General features: G+C 62.7%; 1 protein-coding gene across 1 annotated transcript; it reads right to left on the reverse strand.

Moving 5' to 3' along the window:
• Positions 1-344: 344 nt before the first annotated feature.
• On the reverse strand, positions 345-10,740 carry GTF2H4 (general transcription factor IIH subunit 4). Its single transcript, XM_068998601.1, has 14 exons — positions 10,698-10,740; positions 10,324-10,477; positions 8,670-8,774; positions 7,915-8,046; positions 6,457-6,553; positions 6,283-6,371; positions 5,490-5,598; positions 4,915-4,983; positions 4,374-4,457; positions 3,377-3,521; positions 2,646-2,776; positions 1,110-1,157; positions 890-968; positions 345-790 (listed from the first exon to the last, which is right to left on the reverse strand). The coding sequence occupies exons 2-14, from the start codon at positions 10,470-10,472 to the stop codon at positions 618-620; spliced, it is 1,410 nt and encodes a 469-aa protein (XP_068854702.1). The 5' UTR covers positions 10,473-10,477; positions 10,698-10,740; the 3' UTR covers positions 345-617.
• Between the last annotated feature and the right edge of the window lie 2,802 nt (positions 10,741-13,542).

Genomic DNA, 13,542 nt, shown 5'->3' on the forward strand with positions numbered 1-13,542 from the left:
CCATCCATCCATCCATCCATCCATCCATCCATCCATCCATCCATCCATCCATCCATCCATCCATCAATCAGTGCTATTTCTCCCCTGGGACTTCACCGCTTCTTTCCCTAAAAGCGTGATTTTTTTTTTTTTTTCCCCTCAGAAATTCCCCCAACTCCACCGCCCCTCCGGAATTCCCATTTTTTCCTCCCCAAAATCCGTAATTTTCCCATCGAGTTTCCCCGGATCCCAACGGTCCCTCCAAGAGCCTCCTTTTTCCTCAGGGACCCCCCGCTTTGTTCTCAAATCGCCGCTTCTCTTTCCTCAAAACGTTTTTACTACAAAAGCAGTCCCTTAAAACACCGTTTTTACAAAAAAAAAATTGCATTTCTCCCACAAAACCTCTTTCTTTCCGGGAATGAGGCGCTGGCACCCCAAAGTTTGGGACACCCGGAACCTCCAGAGATGGTGAACCCCAAGTTCCTGGTTTGCAGGAGCTGTTTTGGGGTGCCAGGAGCCCAAATTGTGGGGTTTTGGGAGCCCAAATTCTGTGGTTTTGGGGGTTTGGAGAGCCCGAATTCCGGGGTTTTTTGGGGGTTTTTTGGGGTTTTTTCGGGGTTTCTCGGGGGTTTTTGGGGTCACCCGTTGTGCTTCTGGCGCTTCCAGAAGCGTTTGACGTCGGGGTGGCCCCCGGGGGTGACGACCATGAGGCGCCGCCCGGGGTTCTCGAACACCAGCACCCCCAAACTCCGGGCGTGGTCCCGCAGCACCTCGAAATCCACCTGGGACAGGAACTGGTTGTACAGGACCCCTGTGGGGACAGGGGACACGGGCTCAGGGAGGGCCCCGGGGTGTCACCTCCCCCCGGGGACGCTCTGGGGACACTCTGGGGACACTCTGGGGCTCTCACCGTCGGAGAAGCGCAGCCGGTCCCGCTCGAGCTCCCAGAGCCGGATCTGGTCCGTGATGGTCGGGGGCAGCACCGGGGTCTGGGGGGGGAAAAGGGACAGTGGGGACAGGGAGGGGACAGGGAGGGGACAGGGACCCCCAGGCCGGGACCACCCCCCCCCCCACGATGGCCAGCAGCCCCTGGGAAGGGGCCCCGCAGGGATTTGGGGTCCCCCCCTCACCTGTTTGGCCATCACGGGGTGGGCGCGGGTGCGCAGGAAGTGAATGATCTGCGGGGCGGGAGGGAGGGGCGTCACCGGGGGGGCAGCAGTGTCCCCCCAGTGTCCCCTCCGGTGTCCCCAGTGTCCCCCCAGTGTTCCCCAGTGTCCCCAGTGTCCCCCCCGTGTCCCCACATCCCAACGTCCTGAACGCCTCCCACGTCCCCGCAGCCCTAAATCCCCGCATCCCAATGTCCATAATGTCCCCAAAGCCCCAGCGTCCCCAGGGTGTCCCCAGAGCGTCCCCAGTGATGCCCTCAGGATGTCCCCAAGATGTCCCCAGGGTGCCCCAGCAGCATCCCCAGGATGTCCCCAGTGATGTCTCCAGGGTGTCCCCAGTGATGTCCCCAGGATGTCCCCAGGATGGCCCCAGTGTGTCCCCAGTGATGTCTCCAGGGTGTCCCCAAGATGTCCCCAGGGTGTCCCAGCCCTGTCCCCAGGATGTCCCCAGTGATGTCTCCAGGGTGTCCCCAGTGATGTCCCCAGTGATGTCCCCAGGGTGCCCCAGCAGTGTCCCCAGCAGTGTCCCCAGTGATGTCCCCAGTGCTGTCCCCAGGGTGTCGCCAGTGATGTTCCCAAGGTGTCCCCAGGATGTCCCCAGGGTGTCCCCAGAATGTCCCCAGGGTGTCCCCAGGGTGTCCCCAGGGTGCCCCAGCAGTGTCCCCAGAATATCCCCAGTCGTGTCCCCAGGGTGCCCCAGCAGCATCCCCAGGATGTCCCCAGTGATGACCCCAGTGGTGTCCCCAGGGTGCCCCAGCCGTGTCCCCAGGATGTCCCCAGTGATGTCCCCAGGGTGTCCCCAGTGATGTCCCCAAGACGTCCCCAGGATGGCCCCAGTGTGTCCCCAGTGATGTCTCCAGGGTGTCCCCAAGATGTCCCCAGGGTGTCCCAGCCCTGTCCCCAGGATGTCCCCAGTGATGTCTCCAGGGTGTCCCCAGTGATGTCCCCAGTGATGTCCCCAGGGTGCCCCAGCAGTGTCCCCAGCAGTGTCCCCAGTGATGTCCCCAGTGCTGTCCCCAGGGTGTCCCGAGTGATGTTCCCAAGGTGTCCCCAGGATGTCCCCAGGGTGTCCCCAGAATGTTCCCAGGGTGTCCCCAGGGTGTCCCCAGGGTGCCCCAGCAGTGTCCCCAGAATATCCCCAGTCGTGTCCCCAGGGTGCCCCAGCAGCATCCCCAGGATGTCCCCAGTGATGACCCCAGTGGTGTCCCCAGGGTGCCCCAGCAGTGTCCCCAGGGTGTCCCCAGTGATGTCCCCAGGGTGTCCCCAGTGATGTCCCCAAGATGTCCCCAGGATGGCCCCAGTGTGTCCCCAGGGTGTCCCCAGTGATGTCTCCAGGGTGTCCCCAGTGGTGTCCCCAGTGATGTTCCCAAGGTGTCCCCAGGATGTCCCCAGGGTGTCCCCAGAATGTCCCCAGGGTGCCCCAGCAGCGTCCCCAGTGATGTCCCCAGTGATGTCCCCAGTGGTGTCCCCAGGGTGTCCCCAGGGTGTCCCCAGTGCCACCTGGTCGGCGGTGATGCCGTTGGCGATGGCCGCCTGCACGCTGTCCCTCGTCACCTGGGCCACCACCAGGTTGGGGAAGCGGTAGAGCAGCTCCGAGAAGAGCGCGATCAGGGCCACCTGCAGCTCCGAGTCTGGGGACGGCACAGGGGGTTGGGGACAGCACAGGGGGTTGGGGACATTGGGGGGATGGGGACATTGGGGGGGTTGGGGACATCGGGGGGGTTGGGGACATCGGGGACATCGGGGACATCGGGATATGGGGACACTGTAAGGCCAAGGCTGACAATGAGGGTGACAGGGGGGGTGACAGGGAGGTGCTGGAGGTGACAGGCAGGTGACAGGGGGGTGCCGGGGAGGTAACGGGTGACGCAGAGGTGACAGGGGGTGACGGGGAGGTGACAGGGGTGACACGGAGGTGACAGGGGTGACAGGGAGGTGACAGGGGTGACAGGGAGGTGACAGGAAGGTGACAGGGGTGACACAGAGGTGACACAGAAGTGACAGAGGTGACACAGAGGTGACAGAGGTGACACGGAGATGACAGGGGTGACATGGAGGTGACAGGGGTGACATGGAGATGACACAGAGGTGACACAGAGATGACAAGGATGACATGGAGGTGACATGAAGGTGACATGGAGGTGACATGGAGGTGACACGGAGGTGACAAGCGGTGCCAGGGAGGTGCCACGGAGGAGCCAGGGGCTGTCCCCGGGCTGTCCCCGTGTCACCTGTGTAGGCGTAGATCCGGTAGTTGGTCTCCACCAGGACGAAGCCGTGGCCGTCGGGCTCTGGCCCCGCTGTCCCCGCTGGCCCCGCCGTGCCCGAGGCCAGCGCGATGGCCAGCCGGGTCGGGTAGAACCGCCGCGACTTCCGCTGCGGCCACCGAGGGCACGGCGGCGTCACGGGGGGGCCTCGATGGCCCCGAGGGGGCAGGAGGTGTCCCCAGGTGTCCCCAGGTGTCCCCAGGTGTCCCCAGGTGTCCCCATGGCCCAAGGTGTCCCCAGGTGTCCCCAGGTGTCCCCATGGCCCAAGGTGTCCCCATGGCCCAAGGTGTCCCCATGGCCCAAAGTGTCCCCAGGTGTCCCCAGGTGTCCCCAAGTGTCCCCATGGCCCAAGGTGTCCCCAGGTGTCCCCAGGTGTCCCCAAGTGTCCCCATGGCCCAAGGTGTCCCCAGGTGTCCCCAGGTGTCCCCAAGTGTCCCCATGGCCCAAGGTGTCCCCAGGTGTCCCCAGGTGTCCCCAAGTGTCCCCATGGCCCAAAGTGTCCCCAGGTGTCCCCAGGTGTCCCCAAGTGTCCCCATGGCCCAAAGTGTCCCCAGGTGTCCCCAGGTGTCCCCAAGTGTCCCCATGGCCCAAGGTGTCCCCAGGTGTCCCCAGGTGTCCCCAGGTGTCCCCATGGCCCAAAGTGTCCCCAGGTGTCCCCAGGTGTCCCCAAGTGTCCCCATGGCCCACGGTCAGCCCTGTCACCCCCCAGTGCCCTCCCAGTGCCCCCCATGTCCCCTCAGTGCCCTCCCAGTGCTCCCAGTGCCCTCCCAGTGTGCCCCATGTCCCCTCAGTGCCCTCCTGGTGCTCTCCCAGTGCCCCCAGTGCCCTCCCAGTGCCCCCCATGTCCCCTCAGTGCCCTCCCAGTGCCCCCAGTGCCCTCCCAGTGTGCCCCATGTCCCCTCAGTGCCCTCTCAGTGCCCTCCCAGTGCTCCCAGTGCCCTCCCGGTGCCCCCAGTGCCACCTTCCTCTGGAAGACCAGCCCGAACTCGCGCAGGTGCTGCAGGAACGTCAGCAGGGACTCGCTCATCCCCTCCACGGAGTAATCCTGCAACGCTCCCAGTTCAGCCCAGTCCAGCCCAGTTACACCCCAGTAACCCCCAGTAACCCCCGGTAACCCCAGCCCATCGCAGAACAATCCTGGGGCAGCTGCTCCCAGTCCCTCCCAGTCCTTCCCAGTTCCCTCCCAGTTCCCCCCCATCCCTCTCAGTGCCCCCCAGTCCCTCCCAGTCTCCTCCCAGTTATCCCCAGTCCCTCCCAGTTTGTCCCAGTCGCCTCCCAGTCCCCTCCCAGTCCCTCCCAGTCCTTCCCAGTTACCCCTAGTCCCTCCCAGTTACCTCCCAGTCCCTCCCAGTTACCTTCCAGTCCCTCCCAGTTACCTCCCAGACCCTCCCAGTCCTCCCCAGTTAACCCCCGTCCCCTCCCAGTCCCCTCCCAGTTATCCCCACTCCCTCCCAGTCCCCTCTCAGTCCCTCCCAGTTTGTCCCAGTCCCCCCCAGTCCCACCTTGCCCAGGGTGGAGAAGCTCAGCTGGAACAGGAAGGACAAAATCTCCACCAGGTCCATCCCGCGGGCCTGGGGGGGGCACGGGGGGGCTTTGGGGGGGTCCGGGGCTTTTTGGGGACCCCTCCCCCACCCCCAAATTTTGGGAACTTCCCCAGGTTTTGGGAAAAGCCTCAAATTTGGGGAAAAACCCAGTTTTGGAGAATTCCCTCTGGTTTAGGGACACCTCCCACACACAAAATTTGGGGAACCCCCCCAGGTTTCGGGAACCCTCCCAAATTTCGGGAACCTTCCACATTTTGAGAACCTGATTAAATTTTTGGGATCCCCACCCAAATCTTAAGGACCCCCCTCATAGCTCAGGACCCCCCCCCCCCCCCAAATTTTGGGAACCCCCCCTCCCTCCAAAAATCCTGGACAGGGAAGCACCAGACCCAGGGGGGTTCTCTCGGGGTGGTTTTTTGGGGTGAATCCCGGGGATTTTTGGGGACCCCCTAAATTTTAGGGACTCCCACGGATTTCAGGGATTTCCCCCCCGGGTTTTGGGGCTCCCCCCCGGGTTTTGGGGCCCCCCTGACCTCGGCCCCCCGCAGGTACTGCAGGATGAAGAACCAGAGCTGGGCGGGGGTGTCGAGCAGCAGGAACTGGAACCCGGCCGAGGTGATGCAGGGGGGCTCCCCCCCCTCGCTGGGGGGACCCCGAAAGGGGGCAGGGGGGGCGTCAGTGAGCCCCTCCCCCCCCAAATCTGTGGGGTCACCCCCAAACTGGGGACGGCCCCAAAATCTCCTCATTTCCCCTCCCCTCACCCACCCAAAAAAATCCCTCCTGAATTTCCCCTACGAGTCAAATCCACTCAGCAACTCCCCAGTTCCCCCCCAGGACCCCCCAAATCCACCCCAAATCCCCCCCCCAGGACCCCCCAAATCCTCCCCAGGACCTCCCAAACGCCTCCAGGACCCCCCAGGACCCCCCAAATTCCCCCAGTCCCTCCCCAGTTGCCCCCAGGACACCCCAAATCCTCTCCAGGACCCCCCAAACGCCTCCAGAACCCCCCAAATCCCCCCTGGTCCCTCCCCAGTTGCCCCCAGGACACCCCAAATCTCCCTCAGGACCCCCCAAATCCCCCCCAGAACCCTCCAAATGCCTCCAGGACTCCCCAAACGCCTCCAGGACCACCCAGGACCCCCCAAAATCCCCCCTGCTCCCTCCCCAGTTACCCCCAGGACACCCCAAATCCCCCCCAGGACCCCTTGAATTCCCCCCAAATCCTCCCCAGACCCCTCCCAAATTTCCCCTAAGACCCCCTAGAGTCCCCCAGACCCCCCTAGGACCCCCCAAAACCCCCTCAAATGCCCCCCTTCCCCCCCAAACCTCTTCATGAGCCCGGCCTGCACCAGCAGCTGCGCCAGGTCCTGGCTCACGGCCGCGCTCGGGGACCCCACCATGAAGTGCAGAACCACCTAAAAATGGAGGATTCAGCCTCTCCGGAGGTCCTGGCACCCCCAAATCCCCTCAAATCCCCCCAAAATCCCACCCAGAGCCCACCTCCCACCGCTCCTCCGCGTATTTGTCCAGCGCGGGCACGTCCCGGGCGTGTCTGTCCGGGCCCAGCGGGGCCGTGTCGTCCGACCAGGCCTTGCCCCTGCGGGACCCCCAAAATCAGCACCCCTGAGGGGGTTGGCACCCCAAAAAACCCCCAAAACCTCCCCAGAAAACCCCCAGATCCACAGAGGTTGGTAAATGCCAAAAAAATCCCTCACAAGTCCTCATTTTGCCTCTGTTGCAGCTGGACTCCCACCCAGGCCTTGCTATGGTGAGATTCCCAGAGTTTCTAAGGGGGTCAGGACCCCAAAAATACCCCAAACTGCCCCAAAAACCTCCAAAAAACTCCCCAGAAAACCCCCGGACCCACAGAGGTTGGTAAATGCTAAAAAAATCCCTCACAACTCCTCATTTTGCCTCTGTCGCACCTGAACTCCCACCCAAGCCCTGCTGCTGTAGGATCCTCAAAATCAGAGTTTCTGAGGGGATTGGGACCCCAAAAACACCCCAAACTGCCCCCCAAAAAACCCAAAAACCACCCCAGAAAACCCCCAGACCCACAGAGGTTGGTAAATGCCAAAAAAATCCCTCACAACTCCTCATTTTGCTCCTGTTGCTCCTGAACTCCCACCCAGACCTTGCTGCTGCAAGATCCCCAGTCACAGTTTCTGAGAGGGTCGGGACCCCAAAAACCCCCAAAAAACCCCCAAAAACCTCCCCAGAAAGCCTCCAGACCCACAGAGTTTGGTGAATGTGGAAAAAATCCCTCACAACTCCTCATTTTGCCCCATTGCACCTGAACTCCCACCCAAACCTCGCTGCTGCAGGATCCCCAAAGTTAAGAGTTTCTGAGGGGGTCAGGACCCCAAAAACCTCCCAAACTGCCCCAAAAATCCTCAAAAACCTCCCCAGAAAACCCCCGGACCCACAGAGACCCAAAAATGTCAAAAAACTCCCTCACAACTCCTCATTTTGCCTCTGCTGCACCTGGACTCCAACCCAGGCCTTGCTGTGGTGAGATCCCCAGAGTTTCTGAGGGGGCCGGGACCCCAAAAAAACCCCAAACTGCCCCAAAAATCCTCAGAAACCTCCTAACAAAGCCGCCAGACCTCCAAAGTTTGGTATTTATCCCAAAAACCCTCCTCAGGCCCAGATTTCGCCACCCCAAGACCCCCAAATCCCCACACAGGCCTCGCCCCTGCGGGACCCCCAAAATCAGCACCCCTGAGGGGGTCAGGACCCCAAAACCCCCCAAAACCCCCCAAAAAAACCCACTGCGTTTTTTTCCCCTGACCCCTCCCCACTTTTTCCACGTTCCCTCCCAATTTTTCCCTCATTTTTCCCCCATTTTTCCCCCATCCCCCCCCCATTTTTTTCTCGTTTTTCTCCGTTTTCCCCCATTTTTTTCCCCCTTTTTGCCCCATTTCCCCCTCCCCGCGCCCCCCCCCCCCAGTTCCTCACCCCCCCAGCAGGGCCACCCTGAGGTTCTGTCGGAAATTGGGGTGGAGGGCGACCCCCGGGAGCCCCCCCGGGAGGGTGTGGGGGTGCCACAGGCGCAGCTCCAGCAGCACCTCCCGGCTCTGCTCCTGCTCCCTGCGGGCCAAAAACCCCCAGAAACACCCCAAAAACACCCCTGAGACCCCCCCAAGACTCCCCCGAATTCCCCCCTGGACCCCCGACCCACAGGGACCCCCCCAAAACCCAAGGGGAGCTCAGGGACCCCCACCCAGATCCACCCGAAGATCCCCCAGGGACCCTCCAAACACCCCAAACACCCCCAGGGACCCCCCAAACACCCCCAGGGACCCCCCAAACACCCCCAGGGACCCCCCAAATCCCCACAGGGACCCCCAGAACCCCCTAGGGACTCCCCAAACACCCCCAGGGACCCTCCAAACACCCCCAGGAACCCCCAGGGACCCCCCAAACACCCCCAGAGACCCCCCAAACCCCCACAGGGATCCCCAGAACCCCCTAGGGACCCTCCAGGGACCCCCCCAAACACCCCCAGGGACCCTCCAAACACCCCCAGGACCCCCCAGGGACCCCCCAAACACCCCCAGAACCCTCACAGGGACCCCCCCAAACACCCCCAGGACCCCCCAAACACCACCAGAACCCTCTAGGGGCCCCCCAAACACCACCAGACACCCCCAGGGACCCCCCAGGACCCCCCAAAGCCCCCCAGGACCCCCCCAAGCCGCCCCCAGCCCCACCTGCTGTGCTCCTTCTTGACCCAGAGCCCCACGGCCGCCTGGGGCAGGGGCTGCTCCAGGAACAGCATCCGCATGATCCCGGCCTGCGCCAGCCCCGGCAGCTCCCTGGGGGGCGGGAACGGGGGGTCGGGACCCCCAAAAACCCCCCGAAATCCACCCCCAAATCCCCTCAAATCCACCCCAAATCCACCCCCAAATCCCCTCAAACCCACCCCAAATCCACCCCCAAATCCCCTCAAACCCACCCCAAATCCCCACCAAAACCCTCCTCCCAAAACCACCCCCAAATCCCCTCAAACCGACTCCAAATCCACCCCCAAATCCCCTCAAACCCACCCCAAATCCCCACCAAAACCCTCCCCCCAAAACCACCCCCAAATCCCCTCAAACCCACCCCAAATCCACCCCCAAAACTCCACCCCAAAACGACCCCAAATCCCCTCAAACCCACCCCAAAACGACCCCAAATCCCCTCAAACCCACCCCAAAACCACCCCCAAATCCCTTCAAACCCACCCCAAATCCACCCCCAAATCCCTTCAAACCCACCCCAAATCCACCCCCAAAACCCCACCCCAAATCCACCCCAAATCCCCTCAAACCCACCCCAAAACCCCTCAAATCCACCCCAAATCCCCTCAAACCCACCCCAAAACGACCCCAAATCCCCTCAAACCCACCCCAAAACGACCCCAAGTCCCCTCAAACCCACTCCAAACCCATCAAAATCTGCCCCAAATCCCAGCCTGGGTCAGCCCCTGGAGCTCCCTGGGGGGGGTTCAGGGTTGTTTATTTTGGGGTTTTTTGGTTTCATTTTGGGGTTATTTAGGAATATTTATTATTTATGATTATTTGGGGTTATTTTGGGGTTATTTATGATGATTTTGGGATACTTGGGGTTATTTTGGGCGGGTTTTTTTGGTTTTTTCAGGGATGTCTCACCTGAACACGGCCAGGCAGGTGGCCGGGTGCCCATAGAGCCGGTCCAGCATTGGAGGGGGGGTTATTGGGGGCTATTTTGGGGTTATTTATGATGATTTTGGGATACTTAGAGTTATTTTGGGCAGATTTTTCAGGGGGTTTGGGGGTTTTTCAGAGTTTTTTTGGGTTTTTCAGGGCTCTCTCACCTGAACACGGCCAGGCAGGTGGCCAGGTGCCCGTAGAGCCGGTCCAGCGTGGGGGGGAGTTATTTTGGGGTTATTTATGATTATTTTGGGATACTTGGGGTTATTTGAGGTTATTTTGGGCGGGTTTTTTTGGTTTTTTTCAGGGCTCTCTCACCTGAACACGGCCAGGCAGGTGGCCGGGTGCCCGTAGAGCCGGTCCAGCATTGGGGGGGGGGGGTTATTGGGGGCTATTTTGGGGTTATTTATGATGATTTTGGGATACTTAGAGTTATTTTGGGCAGATTTTTCAGGGGGTTTGGGGGTTTTTCAGAGTTTTTTTGGGTTTTTCAGGGCTCTCTCACCTGAACACGGCCAGGCAGGTGGCCGGGTGCCCGTAGAGCCGGTCCAGCATTGGGGGGGGGGGTTATTGGGGGCTATTTTGGGGTTATTTATGATGATTTTGGGATACTTAGAGTTATTTTGGGCAGATTTTTCAGGGGGTTTGGGGGTTTTGCAGGGTTTTTTTGGGTTTTTCAGGGCTCTCTCACCTGAACACGGCCAGGCAGGTGGCCGGGTGCCCGTAGAGCCGGTCCAGCGTGGGGGGGCTGAGCCCCCGCAGGAACTCCTGCAGGTTCTTGCACTGCAGCTGCCCCCGGGACAGCGCCCGCGGCGGGGGCGGCGCCGGGGCCGGCTCCATCGCACCTGGGGGACACCCGCGTGTCACCTGAGTGCCACCTGAGTGCCACCCGAGTGCCACCCGCGCGTCACCCCTCCTGCCACTGCCGCCCCCCCAAAGCCACCCCCCAGCCCGCCCGCCCCGCTCCGCCACCAGCATCCTCTCCCCGTCCCCCCCGCCCCCAACCACCCCTCAGAATCCCCCCAATTCCCCCCCAAAGCCCCCCCGAAGCCCCCCCAAACTCGCCCCACGCCGCCGCCGCGGCCACGCCCCCTTCCCGCCGAGGCCACGCCCACCGCACGCAGTTCCCGCCCTTTCTCCCGGTCACGCGCGGCCGTTCCCGCCCTTCCCCCGGTCACGTGATGCCGTTCCCGCCCTTCCCCCGGTCACGTGACGCCGTTCCCGCCCCCTTTCCCCGGTCACGTGCCCCCCCCAAGATGGCGGCGCCCTCCCTCAGGCGCGGTGCCCTCGGTGCCCCCCGGGTTTTGGGGGGTCCCGGGGGAGGCCGGGCCCGGGCTCGGGCCTGGAGCACCGGGACCCCTCCAGCGGGGACCCCCCCGCCGGGGGAGACCCCCGAGAGCCCCGCGTGGGACCCCCCCGAGCGCGCGCGGCTCCACGGGCGCGAACAGCGCGAGAGGCGGCAGCGGCTGAGGCGGGAGCGCAACGAGGGGGGGGCGGCGGCGGCGGCGGCGCAGGTGGGGGCACTGGGAGGGACTGGGAGAGACTGGGGGCACTGGGAGGGACTGGGAGAGACTGGGGGCACTGGGGGCACTGGGAGGGACTGGGGGCATTGGGGGCCACTGGGAGGGACTGGGAGAGACTGGGGGGCACTGGGGGGCACTGGGAGGGACTGGGGGGCACTGGGAAGGACTGGGGGGCACTGGGAGGGACTGGGAGGGACTGGGAGGGACTGGGAGAGACTGGGGGCACTGGGAGGGACTGGGGGCATTGGGGGGCACTGGGAGAGACTGGGGGCACTGGGAGGGACTGGGAGGGACTGGGAGAGACTGGGGGCACTGGGAGGGACTGGGGGGCAGCTGGGGGCACTTGGGGGGACTGGGGGCACTGGGAAGGACTGGGAGAGACTGGGGGGCACTGGGAGGGACTGGGAGGGACTGGGAGGGATTGGGGGCACTGGGAGGGACTGGGAGAGACTGGGGGGCACTGGGGGGCACTGGGAGGGACTGGGGGCATTGGGGGCCACTGGGAGGGACTGGGAGAGACTGGGGGGCACTGGGAGGGACTGGGAAGGACTGGGGGACAGCTGAGGGCACTTTGGGGGGCACTGGGAGGCACTGGGAGGGACTGGGGGGCAGCTGGGGGCACTTGGGGGGCACTGGGAGGGATTGGGAGGCACTGGTAAGGACTGGGGGACAGCTGAGGGCACTTTGGGGGGCACTGGGAGGGACTGGGAGCACTGGGAGGGACTGGGGGACAGCTGAGGGCACTGGGAGGGACTGGGAGCACTGGGGGGCACTGGGAGAGACTGGGGGCACTGGGAGAGACTGGGGGACAGCTGAGGGCACTGGGAGGGACTGGGAGACGCTGGGGAAGAGTGTTGGTGGCGAGTCCAGCGGTCCGCACTGGTTTGGACTGGTTCGGACTGGTTCGGACTGGTGCGTGCGGGTTTAGATCGGTCCGTAGCGGGTTGTACTGGTTTGTACTGGTTCAGACTGGTTCACAGCAGTTTAGATCGGTCCGTAGCAGGTTGTACTGGTTTGTACTGGTTCAGACTGGTGCGTGGCGGTTTAGACTGGTCTGTAGCGGGTTGTACTGGTTCGGATTGGTTTGTACTGGTTCGGACTGGTGTGCGGTGGTTTAGATCAATTCGTAGTGGTTTGTACTGGTTCAGACTGGTACGTGGTGGTTTAGATCGCTCCGTAGCGGGCTGTACTGGTTTGTACTGGTTCGGACTGGTGCGTGGTGGTTTAGACTGGTTTGTAGCGGGTTGTACTGGTTTGTACTGGTTCAGACTGGTGCTGGCTGGTTTATATCGGTCCGTAGCGGGTCGTACTAGTTTGTACTGGTTCGGACTGGTCCGTGGTGGTTTAGACCGGTTTGTAGTGGGTTGTACTGATTTGTACTGGTTCGGACTGGTGCACGGCCGTTTAGATAGGTCCATAGCGGGTTGTACTGGTTTGTACTGGTTCAGACTGGTACGCGGTGGTTTAGATCGGGCCGTAGCGGGTTGTACTGATTCAGACTGGTCCGTACTGGTTCCCCAGGAGCCCAGAGCCCTCCCCAAGGGCTGGACCCCCAAAGCAGAGGTGGAATATCGGCACCCCCTGGAGCCCGACGGCAAAAAGGGTACGGGGGGGGTTTGGGGGAGGGTTTGGGGGGGATTTGGGGGCAGATTTGGGGGGGATTTGGGGGCGGATTTGGGGGGGATTTGGGGCGGATTTGGGGGGATGTGGGAGGGATTTGGGGGGGGATTTGGGGCGGATTTGGGGGGAATTTGGGGGAGGGTTTGGGGGCGGATTTGGGGGGGATTTGGGGGAGGGTTTGGGGGGATTTGGGGGCAGATTTGGGGGGTCCCAGGGTGTCCCCGGGGGGGCGGTGGCCCTGTGCCCCCCCTGAGGTGACGCTTTGGGGCCGCAGCCACGGCGGTGCCGCTGCCCCCCCAGTACAGCCCCCGCTACGTCGAGGCCGCCTGGTACCAGTGGTGGGAGAGGGCGGGGGTCTTCAGCCCCCCCGAGCAGGTGAGGGGGGGACACACCCGGGGGAGCCCGAAAAACACCGGGGGAACCCCAAAAACACCTGGGGGGGTCAAATCCACATGGGAGACCCCAAAAAACGCCTGGGGGCACCCCCTGAAAACGCTTTGGGGGGGTCAAATCTATCTGGGGAATCCCAAAAAACACCTGGGGGGAGTCAAAGCCACGTGGGGGGACCCCAAAAACACCTTGGGGCCCCAGAAAACACCTTGAGGGAGTTAAGTCCACCTGGGGGACCCCAAAAAATACCTTGGAGGGAGTCAAATCCACCTGGGGGGACCCCAAAAACACCAGGGAGGGTCAAATCCACCTGGGGGGACCCCCAAAAAACACTTTGGGGGGGTCAAAGCCACCTGGGGGGACCCCAAAAACACCTG

The sequence above is a fragment of the Aphelocoma coerulescens genome, unplaced genomic scaffold (genome assembly GCF_041296385.1).
Source record: "Aphelocoma coerulescens isolate FSJ_1873_10779 unplaced genomic scaffold, UR_Acoe_1.0 HiC_scaffold_140, whole genome shotgun sequence".
NCBI lineage: Eukaryota > Metazoa > Chordata > Aves > Passeriformes > Corvidae > Aphelocoma > Aphelocoma coerulescens.

Excerpts from the sequence above, each read along its gene's own strand:
- GTF2H4 (XM_068998601.1), bottom strand. The coding sequence starts at position 10,472 with ATGGAGCCGGCCCCGGCGCCGCCCCCGCCGCGGGCGCTGTCCCGGGGG. Across the intron at positions 5,599-6,282 it reads CAGGCCGGGCTCATGAAGAG|CGAGGGGGGGGAGCCCCCCT; the intron begins GTTTGGGGGGGA and ends GGGTCCCCCCAG. Across the intron at positions 791-889 it reads CCGGCTGCGCTTCTCCGACG|GGGTCCTGTACAACCAGTTC; the intron begins GTGAGAGCCCCA and ends CTGTCCCCACAG.